Source organism: Anopheles stephensi, chromosome 2 (assembly GCF_013141755.1).
Source record: "Anopheles stephensi strain Indian chromosome 2, UCI_ANSTEP_V1.0, whole genome shotgun sequence".
NCBI lineage: Eukaryota > Metazoa > Arthropoda > Insecta > Diptera > Culicidae > Anopheles > Anopheles stephensi.
Genome location: NC_050202.1, coordinates 62,299,717 through 62,312,166, shown reverse-complemented (window position 1 = coordinate 62,312,166; position 12,450 = coordinate 62,299,717). Strand labels below are relative to the sequence as shown.

General features: G+C 44.3%; 3 protein-coding genes across 3 annotated transcripts; all 3 read right to left on the bottom strand.

Annotated features, from left to right (window-relative positions):
- Positions 1 to 226: 226 nt before the first annotated feature.
- LOC118506657 (60 kDa SS-A/Ro ribonucleoprotein-like) lies at positions 227 to 7,473 on the bottom strand. The gene is made up of 6 exons (XM_036044075.1): positions 7,445 to 7,473; positions 7,290 to 7,360; positions 6,783 to 7,191; positions 5,676 to 6,708; positions 5,231 to 5,594; positions 227 to 5,164 (listed from the first exon to the last, which is right to left on the bottom strand). The coding sequence occupies exons 3-6, from the start codon at positions 7,182 to 7,184 to the stop codon at positions 5,017 to 5,019; spliced, it is 1,947 nt and encodes a 648-aa protein (XP_035899968.1). The 5' UTR covers positions 7,185 to 7,191; positions 7,290 to 7,360; positions 7,445 to 7,473; the 3' UTR covers positions 227 to 5,016.
- A 594-nt stretch (positions 7,474 to 8,067) lies between these two features.
- LOC118506656 (nucleolar complex protein 4 homolog A) lies at positions 8,068 to 11,130 on the bottom strand. The gene is made up of 4 exons (XM_036044074.1): positions 10,897 to 11,130; positions 10,534 to 10,663; positions 9,289 to 10,442; positions 8,068 to 9,216 (listed from the first exon to the last, which is right to left on the bottom strand). The coding sequence occupies exons 1-4, from the start codon at positions 11,035 to 11,037 to the stop codon at positions 9,097 to 9,099; spliced, it is 1,545 nt and encodes a 514-aa protein (XP_035899967.1). The 5' UTR covers positions 11,038 to 11,130; the 3' UTR covers positions 8,068 to 9,096.
- A 468-nt stretch (positions 11,131 to 11,598) lies between these two features.
- LOC118506648 (uncharacterized protein C1orf131 homolog) lies at positions 11,599 to 12,369 on the bottom strand. Its single transcript, XM_036044049.1, has one exon. The coding sequence runs from the start codon at positions 12,240 to 12,242 to the stop codon at positions 11,616 to 11,618; it is 627 nt and encodes a 208-aa protein (XP_035899942.1). The 5' UTR covers positions 12,243 to 12,369; the 3' UTR covers positions 11,599 to 11,615.
- Between the last annotated feature and the right edge of the window lie 81 nt (positions 12,370 to 12,450).

Below are 12,450 nucleotides of genomic sequence, written 5' to 3'. Positions count from 1 at the left end.
CCACTGTTTGCTCACCCGATTCGCAGGGAAATGCGAGGAATCGTAGCAGGCACTTGCAAACTGTTTAAACAATTCTTCTTCGTACTTGCGGCTGAAGTACGCTAATTATCCACTTCGCTTCGATGAGGACAATGTCGTTAGTTTAAACATCCCGATTTGAAGCATTTCTTTCATTTTTTTTTGTTTAAATAAAACAATCGAACGTTTCTTCTTCGGTTTTCCAGAGTTTGAATTTGTATAAAGCCCAATGTTTACTGTGTTTTTGTTGTTGTTGTTCCTTTTCCATCATTATTGTTCTCATTTCGTTTATCGCAATGTGTTTTGTTTTTCGTACAAAAATAACCGGTTTTTTCCATACTAGTTTGTGGTCTCTTTATGAATTTCCGTGTTTTTGTTTTTTTTATATATCTATCTTAACGTTTATCGATTTGTGAGTGTTTTGTTGCTTTGTTCGAAGTGATTTCTTCTTCCAGGCCCAAAAATATTCATTTATCACGCGAGAGAGGAATCAATTATGGCATAATATTAGTGATTGATGCTCCTTTTTGTCTATTCATTGTTGAACATTTTTGAAATTAGTTGTTTTTTTTTCTATTCGTTTTCTAACGGGTTTTACTAGCCAAAAAAGTGTTTTTTTTTTGTTGTATGTGGTAAAGTAAAGCCCTAATAGTTCGAATGCGATTTTTTCTTTAATAAAAACTAAGGATCGTACACCCTTCGCATGTCCCTGTATGGCAGCAGCAAGGGAAGGATTGAAACCAGAACACGCACTCATGCAAGTGGAAACGTATAAACTACTAACACATAAACTTAACTTTAAACGATACGAGCCAGCGCACTAAAGGCTGGAAAGGTTGTAAGGTGGTGTGTGGTACACGTTATAGCTGTCCTTTAGCTTAGTGCATACAAAATGGATTGAGTGTTTTTTCACGTTTCATCAAAACATATCAGTTCAGTGTATTTTCTTCTTGCTTTCGATTCAGGTTTTTCGGTGCGTTGCTTGCTTGGTTCATAAGATAAGAGTGTGGTGGTCGGTCGCCAATTATCGCCCATCATTGCGCATATTATTGTGTGTGTGTGCTCGTAATAATGTTGACCAAATTTGTTGTCAGTCTTCTTTTTAACGCTATTTTTTTGCTGCAAAACGGCCACCATTTTTTTTCTTTTCGGTCACACTTTTTGCTTTAGATCACTAGTTTAAACACATATTACACAAAACGACGAAAAGAATGAAACGAGACACACCGAAACTGCTCGCTATTGTACAACGATTGAAGGAAAACTATAAAGTAATAATGCCTCATTGTTCTAAACCTCTTTCTCTCTCACTCTATTATGATAAATGTTGTAAGCGTTTTTTGTTGTCTGGTTTAACCACGTGAATAAAATCACATCATGATTGAATACTTTCGTGTACAGTGGGGTACCATATCACCTCTTTTTTGTTTTTAAACTGGCCGGGTGTCGGCGACGGCGGCAGTCGAGAAATGTAGATAAATGTTTGATCATTTTCAATATATAGATAGTTCGGTTGGCTGGTAAGGATAGAGAAGAACCACTCTTTTTGACATAAATCTGGCTGCTGTTTTTGCTGACAACAAGCAAACAATAAAGTAACAGTTGGAGGGTAGTTGCAGTAATCCTTCTTTCCTAATCTCCTTCCGCCAGTGTTGCGTTGTTCGGCTTTCGTTTAGAATTTGTTTTAACACGTTTACAAAAATATCACCATTGCTAATTAATTCTCTCTCCGGATTCGGAAAATGCTGCCGCAACCGATTATTGTGCTAGTACATTGTTCGAATTCCCAAAACTGGAACTTAACATTTGGTGGTGTTTGCGGTTTTGCTCGCTTGCTTTTTTGTTGCTGCTGCACCGTTGTTGGGTGAAGTGTTTTTCCGTCGTTAACTACTCTATCTATTTTCGATTTCGTCATTTTCGTTTGCTTTACTATTTTATTTTATTTTCTGTTCCAGATCATTTGGCTATAAACGGATTTGTTGCTTACAGGGAAACAATATTCCATTCGATTTCGTATCACATTTTGCATTGAAAGAAATAAAGGCTCATCGAAATGGTAGCCTAGGTAGGTCTGCTTCTGCCAAGATGAGCGGTGGATGAGCGATCGCAGGAGGTGTAACAGTGCTTGTGTGTGTGTTAAGTTCAACCTTACATTCAAATTTTCAGTTTCTGTACAGTACTACTAACTTTCTTACGGTACGTATCGGTCCTTAATGATGAGATTACCCGTCTTTCTTCTATGTTTTGTGTGTTTGTTTTCTTTTTAATATTTTCGTACGCATGCAAGTTTTGTGCATTCGGTGCAGAGAGAGAGAAGGTGTGCGAGTGTGCGTAAAACCGAGAACAACGCTCTCTGCACACAAACGAAAAAGTAAAAAACCGTACCCTTTGGCTTGACTTTAAAAGCTTAAAACAGTCTTCTTAGTGTTTTTTTTTTCTTCTGCAGAAACAGAACGTTTAACGAACTATAACAAAACGAAAATTAGTAGGGTTCCCCCCGGCCAGCTGTTATTGCTGCTCCGTTGTGTCATGTCTTTGCCTAATGCTATATTTACCTTCACGGCGCTTCAAAACCTTAATCGGCACTTTTACGCAGGTTTTGTGTGATTATTGTTTCCCACCTTTGCTTTTTTTTTTTTTTGCTCTTTAAATACTAATAACGAATACTGCTGTTACACCGCATGCTGACCGCTCGATCCTTGGCTTTTTGTTTTGCTATCACTACCGCCGCCACGCACGCGTTAAGTCGCTCCAGTCGCCGGATCATTGCATGGGGGACATGGTTTTGGAGGGGGTTTCAACAGGCGAAATAATTCTTCTCGAATAAACAATTCTTCTCGCTCCTTCCGATTTTTCAATTTGATTTGATTGTTTTGCGTTCAACAAACTTATTATCAACCTCAATACAGTGTAATAAGGTGAGTGAGTGAGTTGTGGCAGTTTGCTTGCGAGATTATATTATTGGCCTTCTTCCTTTTTAAATAAGATGCACTTTTCCGCAAATTTTGCTATGATTTTTTTGCTTTGCTTTGTGTAATTTAAAGACAACTACCAAAACAAACAAAAAACAATGTATTGTGTATAATCTCTTCTCATTTTAGGCAGCAGCGCTTTAGGGGACATTTCTCACCATTTGCGATGCTTAATTGTGGATGTGTACGATTTCATTCGAACGCGGACGGGAAATGGATTGAAACACACTCAATGTGTGCGTGTGTGTGTGTGTGTTTTGGAAATGGAATCCACACCACACCGCGCTTTAGTCGTATGTGTTCTAAGAAGCACTTTTTATCGTTTCTCGACTAGTTGCCCGAATTAGTTGCATTAGTTTTCTTTTACCACAGATTGTTGCTTTGTCAATTTGGAGTTAGTGTATCCACATCCACACGTGAGTATAGCTTAAATGTGACAAACAAACACTCAAACATATAACAGTTGTTTTTGAACATACAATTCAAACAAAAAAAAACATTATGTTACATTAGGAGATATGTGTATAGAGGCATTGGGGGATGCCATGTGTGTGAGAGAGTATATAGTGTTATATAGGTCTGAGTTGTTTCATATAATCTGCAACAAAGATTCATTGTCTTGTATCTCACGCAGGGGGAGGAAAACAAACATATTTTGACCAGAGTTTCGACCGTTTTCGATAATCACAGTTTTTTTATGGGGGGGGTTTTGATTTGATCGGTTATTAGAAATTGGTTTGCATGGGTTTCTAACTTGTAATGTAATGTCGGTGTAATGTAATCTACATAAATATTGTTGTGATGTGAGTAACATTACATTGCTTACAGCTATCCGTTCCGTACAATAAGAGGAACTTACATCGAAGCTTGACGGCTATAAACACTACATCGAACAAAAAAGGGGAGAGTGTAGAGTTTGCGATCAATTTAAGATCATTAATGCCTATGCCTTTGTTTTTCTATCGGCCCTAATGCATACATACACACGCGCAATACGATATACATATATTTTAGGGAAGAGTGTAGAAAGTTTGCCTCATTTAGTACTAGCTTTAAACGCCTTTTGTAACAGTAGTAAAAAAGGAAATAAAAAAACGAGCAGAATTGGAAGTTTTCAACTTGATTTCGGTAACTGACTAGGAAAAAAAGCAATAAGGAGTTGTGTTGTAACATTGGCCCGGATATGATCGGGCCTATTCGAACACTGTTACCACGTTCTACAGTCCTGCACCTTCTTGTTGGCTAAACGACCTGCGAGCTAGATCATGTGTGCATCTAATGGCTTTCCGTCGTGTGAAGATCGGCCCCACTGTCGCTTCGTATTGGTCGTTAAGCCAAGATGAAGTAGAAGCAGAAATCAAATTCGGTGAGGAAAAGACATCGGTTTCAAAATAAGGATTACAACGTGGTGAGTGAGGAAAATGCAATATTGTTTCACGATAAAAATAAGCCAGTTTGCCTGTAGAAAGTAGAATCAGTGTTCAGCACGTCATAAAAGCACTATAGAAGAACGTTTTAGACTACTCCACTATGTATGCCCTATCGTTACAAGGTTTGGAGATGGTGAATGCATATAGGATCCTTCTAAAACTAGTCTAGTAATATTATTATAGTTATAAAAATACCAGCTCATCAGAGTTGTTCCAAGAGAAGCAAAAATAATACCAGAAAAGTTAAACAATAGAAAAAGGTATTAAGAATATTAAAAAGAAGGTAGAAAATAAATTGATTTTACATTCTAAACGTACATCAATTCAGAATTGAATTTTGATTCGAAATACAGTATTAAGGAGATTACAAAAAGCAACAAAAAACCAACGAAAAAATTATAAAAGACGTTATCTTGATAACGTAAACGAATTCATTCCTTTGCCAGCAGCATCCAATGGCTTACGTGCCGTGATGTCTCGTCGAAATAAGCGGAACCGAGCAAATGCTATATCAGATGAGTAGTAATTCATAGTTGCAGTACTTACTGACCCAGCAAGCCACACCGCCGTGCCGCGGACATGTGTTTGCTGCTCGTTTAGAAGAAATTATTTTTAGCAAACGCCTCGATAACCTTGGCGTTGTGTGCGCTGTATCCAACCATTTCCAGCAATCCACCCGTGTCCTTGCCCGGCCCAGTCCAGTCCAGCGATGGTGTATGGTGAGTCAGCGAAATAGCAACATATCTTGAATTGTATACGAACACGTGTAAATTGAGCGAAGAATGTAATGCAACCCGTGTTATAATATACCTGCTTAGATTCAGCTTCATCTTTTTGCGATACTCCTGCAGCTGTGCAGTCGGTGGACGGCGGGTAGGATTCACGCGGATCAACGAATCCGTGACGGTGATGAACACATCCACCTTCAGTTTGCTCGCTTCGGCCTGTTTGATCGGTGCTTCAAGCGATACCTTGGTGGTTGGCAACATCAGCCCAACGCAGAGCTTCATGGCCTGTTCCAACGTCATGCTCGGCTCGAACTCGACACTGGCAAGCGCTTCCTTGTCTTCGGTAAACGCCACAACCGTTACGTTCTTCTCCCGCTTGTAGATGGAAAAGGCTAACAGTACGCTAGCCTGGAAGCAGGTGATGACCTGGTTACGAAAAATTTTCTCTACAATCCCCCAAACGAGAGAGCAAAAAGATGTTATAAATATTTTCGTCGCGATAAATCGATCGAAAAGAGCTCGCTTACTTCGATCGTAAACACAGCGCAGATCAAGCGCGATATAGTAGCGAACACCCGTCTTCGGATGATGGCTCAGCGAATGTTCCAGTGCCTCGTTCAGCCGGTCCTGCACTTCCTTCAGCGGTGGACACATATCCGTTAGGTAAAGGGTGTGCATCTCTTCCTTGACTTTGGTCACGTACCGCTTGCCGTGCTGGTACAGCTTCGCAATCACAAACACCTCGATCGGATGGATGCATTCCGCTTCGAGCGCATCCAACCGCTTCTTTAACGTTTCCACGTACGCCTTGGTGTTCGCATCGCCCTCCTTAAGCAGCCGGAAGTCATGCATTGGCAGGGCCGCCTGCAGCAGCTCACGGTACGTAAGGTACGGATACAGTGCCTCCCAAACCTTTGCAAAGCGTCGCAGATGGCGTGGCAGCAGCTCAAGCCTACCCTTCGCACCGTGCTGCTTCAACAGTTCCAGCGCTTTCCCAGCGTTTGGAACCGATTTGAACTGCAACAGTGTCTGGTAGCGCCTGAAAGCTTTCGAGCTGCTTACTGCAACAGCCGTCTCCTTGGTTGCTGGAAGCGCCGGTGCTGGCGGTGCCACAGTTTCCTTCTGCTTTTTCTTCTTGCCCTTCTTTTCCGGAGCTTTCTTCTCCTGCAGCTGGCTGGTACGCTTCATGGCCGCATCGAGCAGCGCCTGTTTTTCGACACAGTTTAGCTTCGGATGCGCCTTAGCTATCACGTCCTTGTGCGTCCAGCCGGCTGTGCTAATGCTCCGCACCAGCATTTCGGCCAGATCGATCGGCGTAAACTTTTCGTACCAGCGCGTGATGGCTGTGCGCAACCCGTGGCCAAATCCGGCATGTCCCGATTGTGTGGCGAGCTGAGTGAAGTAGGAAATGAACGTAAGCAGATCGTGCGACGTGCGAATCAGCTCCGGCAGCAGCACGTACACGGCGTGACGATCCTCCGGTGTGGCAAAGTTTCGTGCGCAGTATGCCAATGCAAACAGACACTCGTCCGTCCGGCGGAGTGATTTGCTTTTGAAAGTCTACAGGAAACAGAAACGGAAAGAGAAAACTGTCACATACTCTACGTACGCTCTCTGCTACGCCTGCTTCTTACCGATTTAATCAAAGCAAGCACTGGATGCAGTGGCAGCACAGCAGTGGCAACCGTTTCTACGGGCTTCGATGTTAATGATTTGCTTTCCGTAGCAGCAGCAGCAGCAGCTTTCGGTGTTTCCGGTTTGTTGTTCTTCGTTTGCTGCTGCTTCGCCTTCTCTACTTCCAGCTTAATCGTTTGATTGTCCTTCTTTTTGTTGCCGGTTTTCTTGTGTGCCGGCCCTTCGGTGGTAACGGGTGGTTCCGGTTGTTTTCCTGCTCCGGCTGGATCCACAGGATTCACCGCTGGTCCGAGAACCTGCTTTCCCAGCTCCAGATCCAGCGGCGGTGGTGGGTCAAACACAAACGGTATATCGCTTCCGATGTACAGAAACCGTTGGACCGTGTTTAGCACCGAATCCATCGTCGATCTAAAGGAAGGAGTAATCACGAAACATACCATATAAACCACCGAGCAAGAGCCAAACTGGGCGAGGGTTCGATATCAAAACAATCTAAGGGAACTTACCGCACACCATCCACGCCAAGGTAAGTCCGGTGGGTCCAGCACTTTCTCCAAGCCTCTATACCAGACGAGCTGCGGATAGATGAAATCACCACAAAAATATGTTTTCATCAATGGCGTTGTGCGTGCGTGTTTGCGATGTTGTGTAGAGTTTTACCTTTTTTTCCTCCCGTCCGTTCCTGCGTTCGCTCGTTCTATGCAGCTAAACGTCAAACGTCAAACTAGATCGAATTTGTGGTGGTTGTGTGAGTGTGTCTGGCGGTATGCACTGTACGGAGGAAAAGAATGAGACGATAAATAAGGGCACATACAGTCTTCGGCGAAAGATTCTCTTTAAAATTCATAAAACGATGTAGTAACTTGTTGATTAAGCTCATCCTAGGATAATTCCTTCTGCAAAACTCACCAAGAAAAGCTCAAATACGCGTGTCTTCCGTACCAAGCTCCGCAAGACGCTGCTGCTCGTTCTGCGAAATGCTCGCTTTCTTCGTTTTTTGACAGACGTTTGCACCACTGCCGAAGACGGTGTGTTTACCTGCGTTTCCTTGCTCTGTCTGTTTTTCTTTCCGGTCCGAATGCGTTCAGCGCACTACCACTACTTCAAGCTTCCTTCATTCCTTCTTGTACTCGCACACACACACACACAGAAGAGCAGTTCAAGGAGCTACTGCGTGTTTATTGTTTTGTTTCTTTGCAAGGAATGTTCCAAAGAAATTTCTCCTTGCGGCACATGTTTCTTCGGATTCAGTTCAAAAACGTAATAATTTTCTCCGGCACATCGTTATTATCCTAAAGAATGTATTCTTGTAGTTTATTGTTTCAATGTCCGTTTTTCTTGCGAGAAGCCGCATGCTGTCTGCCCTTCAATTATTATTCCCAAATAGAGGGAACCTCGGACCGACGACGGAAGAGAAGCTGGATTTTCTCGTACTTTAATCACATACTGATGGTTGTTAATTACTTGTCCTGCCACACATTCACACACACTCAAACCTCCCGTACATCTCAATTGTGGTGGGCCGATTCCATCAACGGCACAAAACTTATTCTCCCCCTCCCCTTTCCATTGAAATTATGCCTCTTCCTTCCGTACTTTTGCTTTTCCTCTTGAAGTGTTTCTCACGCACATTCATCTTATTACTATCAACCCATTGTCTGCTTCTCTGTCTGTGTGTGTGTGTGTGCTTTTGTGGTGCTGCTAAGTGGTTAAGAAAAATTAGTAACCTAAGTGGGAGCAGCAGACCAACGTTAGACGCGATCGACTTGACAAAAACAAAAAAGAACACGATAACAATTAATTTGTTTAAAAAAAAACGCAAAATATTAAATGCTTCTGGGGGTGCTTTGTAAAAGTAAAAAGGAAACAAGGCTGTTTCCGAGATTATTAGGAACGTTTTGTGTGTAGCTAGTGTATGGTGGGGTGGTGTTGGGCTTAACTGTGTGCACTTTCGTTTCAATATGCTGCATAAAGCCAATAGGCCAAACGATACCATGAAGGATGCTTTCATCTGCATCATTTGATTACTCTATATCCGGGTGTTACACTGTCACGAAGGGTTGCGTTGCTGTTGTTTCCTGCTAAAAATCAAATAAATACGACGATACCATCTCTGCTGGGCCCAATCACATCACGCACGATAGTCTGGCTGATTCCTTTGCGATAGAACTAGCTACATGACTAAACACTGCACACTAAACCCCCCTCGGTACCTTTCGCCTTCGGCACAGGGCTATACTGTAAGCTCATCTTGTGTCCAGCGAGAGCAAAAAAAAAAAGAGATTTGGTGAGACGGACGCTTCGTTTGCGTTTTTAAAACAGCTTCCAATACTGCGACGCCATCTGGCCTCCGCAATATCCAAACATGCCGGTTGGGCGATCAATGTTTACGAAAAACTCTTTCGTTTTTGACACTATTTCTTTGTGGAAAATCTGCAAAGGAAAAATGATTCATCAAATCAAACGATCCAGTTAACAACCGCCGTCTTCCTCTCGCCGACTTACATCATTCTCATTAATCTCCAACACCTCCGAAAGGTCCCATTCGACGCTTGGCAGTGGATTCGAGATGAACCGTGCGGCCGATGCGACCGACGGCAGTACATGGTTTTGCAGTGCCGCCAGCTCCCACAGCGAGCTTTCGAGCGCTTTCGATTTCATCGGGTCCCGTTCCTCCATCACGTACGGATCGCTGGACGCTTCGCCACCGGTCGGATGGAAGATGAGTCGCTTCAGGGCCGGATGGCGCAGAATCAAGTTGCCCACGAAGCGCAATATAATCACAATGTCCTGCGGTGGTGCGATCAGCGCAAGGCGTGCCAACCGTTTCACAAACGCCGCCACCAATCCTTCCGGCAGATGACTAGAGCTGAGAAAGATGTCGGCCAGGTAGAACAGGCGGGCTTTAAACTTTGTGTGGAAAATCTCCGGCTCGAACATGGAGTACAGCTTTTCGTAGATGTTTGGGTAGGTGAGGTTGTGCTGCTGGATCAGCACAAACACGCCCTGCAGCGCGAGCACACTGACCGTGCCACCGACGTCGAGCGAATCCATCAAAAAGTCCGTCAGCAGGACCGGTTTGTCCAGGTGCACGAACACTTTTTCGAGCAGCAGTATCAGCAGCTGCTCGTGCACCGCTTCACTGTGCTCCCAGTTCATTACGAAGCCCCAGGTGCGGTTAATCTGCTTCCGGATTGCGGCGTAATCGAACACGCTGTTGCCCAGCGACACACAGAACACGCTGTCCGTTTCCTTTAGCTTCTCCTTTCCGAACATGATCGCATCGAGCAGTAGCAGAAAGTTATGCTTGAACACATCGGTCGGCGGCGGGCCGCTTCGAGTGATTAACGATGGAACCGTTTTCCAGCAGTAGAAAATCACGTCCAAGTGTGACGAGTATTCTAGGAAGCGATTGAATAGATGCTTATTGAGGCACTGCGATGAAAGCATGGCGGTAAGAATTTGTTTCAGGCCCGCCGCCGGGAACCGATCGACTTCCGGCTGCTGGGCACACTGGACGGCCAGCAGCTTCATCGCCGTCGCTAGTGCTTGGCACGCTTCGCTTTCCTTCTCGTGTTGCATACCGTCCACCACTAGGCCGCACGTTTCCTGATACTGTGCCAGCAACCATTGTCTGTGGTTCGCTTGCGGATCTTTCGCTAGCGGGGAGAAACAAGAAACAAAGGACGATGACATCATTGCAGCCGGCAGTAGAAACTGGTAAAAGGCGGATTGTTTTGGGACCCTTACCTGAAGGCACGTACGTAGGCTGTGCGTTTAGATCGGCCGGACGAATGTCGGCCCTAAGGAACAGTTGCGTAAATAAGTACTCCAGTGTCAGCAGGCATGGCGTTATGGGTGCCTTGCGCGCAAGACATTCCTGAAAAGGTCAAACAGGAGGCACATATATACACATACGTAACCATATGATAATTGAACGTCACGTTCCGGATGGGTGTGCAGTCGTCGTCCCATCCCCGTCCCAGTGCTCACTGCACTCCAGCCTGCACACACACACACCGGGACAGAAACACAATCCTCCTCCAGCGAGAGGGCAGTGCACACAATCCGGAATCGGAAACTAGTTCCCAATGATGGATCGCTGCAGCTTACCTTATAGTACTCTAGAATCTCCTCAAGCGCTGTGGTCGCACGAGTACAGGCCAGGAATTCGTTGGCCTTCTTTTTTAGCAGCTTAGAGGCCGTTTTGCCGGATGGAATTTGCGTCAGTTTAGGAGCGATCGGCAACGACATCTTCCCTTTTGTCCTGCTACACTTGCACGCACTTTTTGTTATAGTGAGGAAAAAACACGCATGAAGCACCTTTTGCTTAGAAAATGGCTAAGGTTTGTGTAGCAAGGTGGGACATGCGAATTGAAGTGAGCTTTTTGACGTTTACTCACTTGACATTTGAATGCTTAGAAATTTTTGTTTGAATTAACCGTTGTGTTAGAGGATGAGATCGAGATTGAGATCTTTAATAGTTTCAAAAGAACGTTTTTTCAATTGAAATGTAATAAAATCAACCACAAAATTAGTGATTTTGGTCACTAAAATTATCAGCTTATTTCAATAACAAACCGCCATCAGCTGATCGAGAGAGTTTATCAGTGAGAGTCCAATACTCGTTTTCGGATTCAGATTTCTAATGTTTTTCAGGAACTTCGATTAATCTTTCGATATGATTACAACAGCATTATAAGTTAGCTAATATAATTCTTTTATTGTATGTGTATTGTATATTCTCTCCACCGTATCCCCGTACGCAGGACAAACATTCCAGCATGCAATGACAACCCATAAGCCAACAAGGCGTTCAGTACAATTCTTATTTATTTGTTCCCTATCCGGGGCTTCGCTTTGCCGTAATGCTTCATGATTGAGGTTGGATTGCGTTGCTTTTCGCGCTGCCGCTGATGGTATTTGTTGTACGATTGGACCGCCCCGTACGCCATATGGCCGTGCCGTCTCTTTGCCGCCGTATCACCGTCCTGTTCTTTGACCGCTTTCTTCTCCTCCAACAGTTCGCGATAGTTTCGGTACTGATTTTTAGGTGGTTTTGCCCCCAGCTTAATGGCCAACCGCACGCTGGCCTCGTGCTTGCTCTCCTTGTCGAACCCGGTGAAGCCAAAGTTTATGATGTCTCGCCGGGCTTTCGACATATCGAACTCAGTTGGATCTTCCTTACGTTTGGGCTTTCTACGCGGTAGATCGGAAAATATGTCATCTAAATCATCCTCATCGTCGTCCTCTGCATCGGATTTGGGCTTCTCGCTGTCTGCCTCTTTCTTCTTCGGTGGTGCCTTTGGTCGGGTCGATTGTGCCGTTCGCTTTTTCTGTAGTGCCGCCTTCTTCGGCTCGAATACCGTCACCTTGAACGCTTCGTCCGCCTTTTCCTTAAGCGCAGCCGAAGCTTTGGTTTTTATCGGGACAAAGCTGGCCGAACTTACGCTAGCCATCGTTGGGGAGAGTGCGAAACACCTCACAAAAACTGCATGCACAGCGCACGTAGAAATGTAAACACACGCGAATGCCGAGCAGCAAAACAAAGCTGACACATTACCGCTGCCAAGGTGTATACAGACAGAGATGGGGTTTTCTACGGTTTCTCTAACAGGGTAAACCACACCGATTCGGATGTTGCCGAGAAATCGCACGCTCATTTTA

What these genes read in the sequence shown, in the direction of transcription:
- LOC118506657 (XM_036044075.1), bottom strand. Translation starts at nt 7,184, where the DNA reads ATGGATTCGGTGCTAAACACGGTCCAACGGTTTCTGTACATCGGAAGC. An exon ending in GCGCTGTGTTTACGATCGAA is followed by an intron (nt 5,595 to 5,675) that starts GTAAGCGAGCTC and finishes GGGGGATTGTAG; the next exon opens with AGAAAATTTTTCGTAACCAG. An exon ending in ATGAAGCTGAATCTAAGCAG is followed by an intron (nt 5,165 to 5,230) that starts GTATATTATAAC and finishes ATACAATTCAAG; the next exon opens with ATATGTTGCTATTTCGCTGA.
- LOC118506656 (XM_036044074.1), bottom strand. Translation starts at nt 11,037, where the DNA reads ATGTCGTTGCCGATCGCTCCTAAACTGACGCAAATTCCATCCGGCAAA. An exon ending in AGATTCTAGAGTACTATAAG is followed by an intron (nt 10,664 to 10,896) that starts GTAAGCTGCAGC and finishes TGACCTTTTCAG; the next exon opens with GAATGTCTTGCGCGCAAGGC. An exon ending in GCCTACGTACGTGCCTTCAG is followed by an intron (nt 10,443 to 10,533) that starts GTAAGGGTCCCA and finishes TCTCCCCGCTAG; the next exon opens with CGAAAGATCCGCAAGCGAAC.
- LOC118506648 (XM_036044049.1), bottom strand. Translation starts at nt 12,242, where the DNA reads ATGGCTAGCGTAAGTTCGGCCAGCTTTGTCCCGATAAAAACCAAAGCT.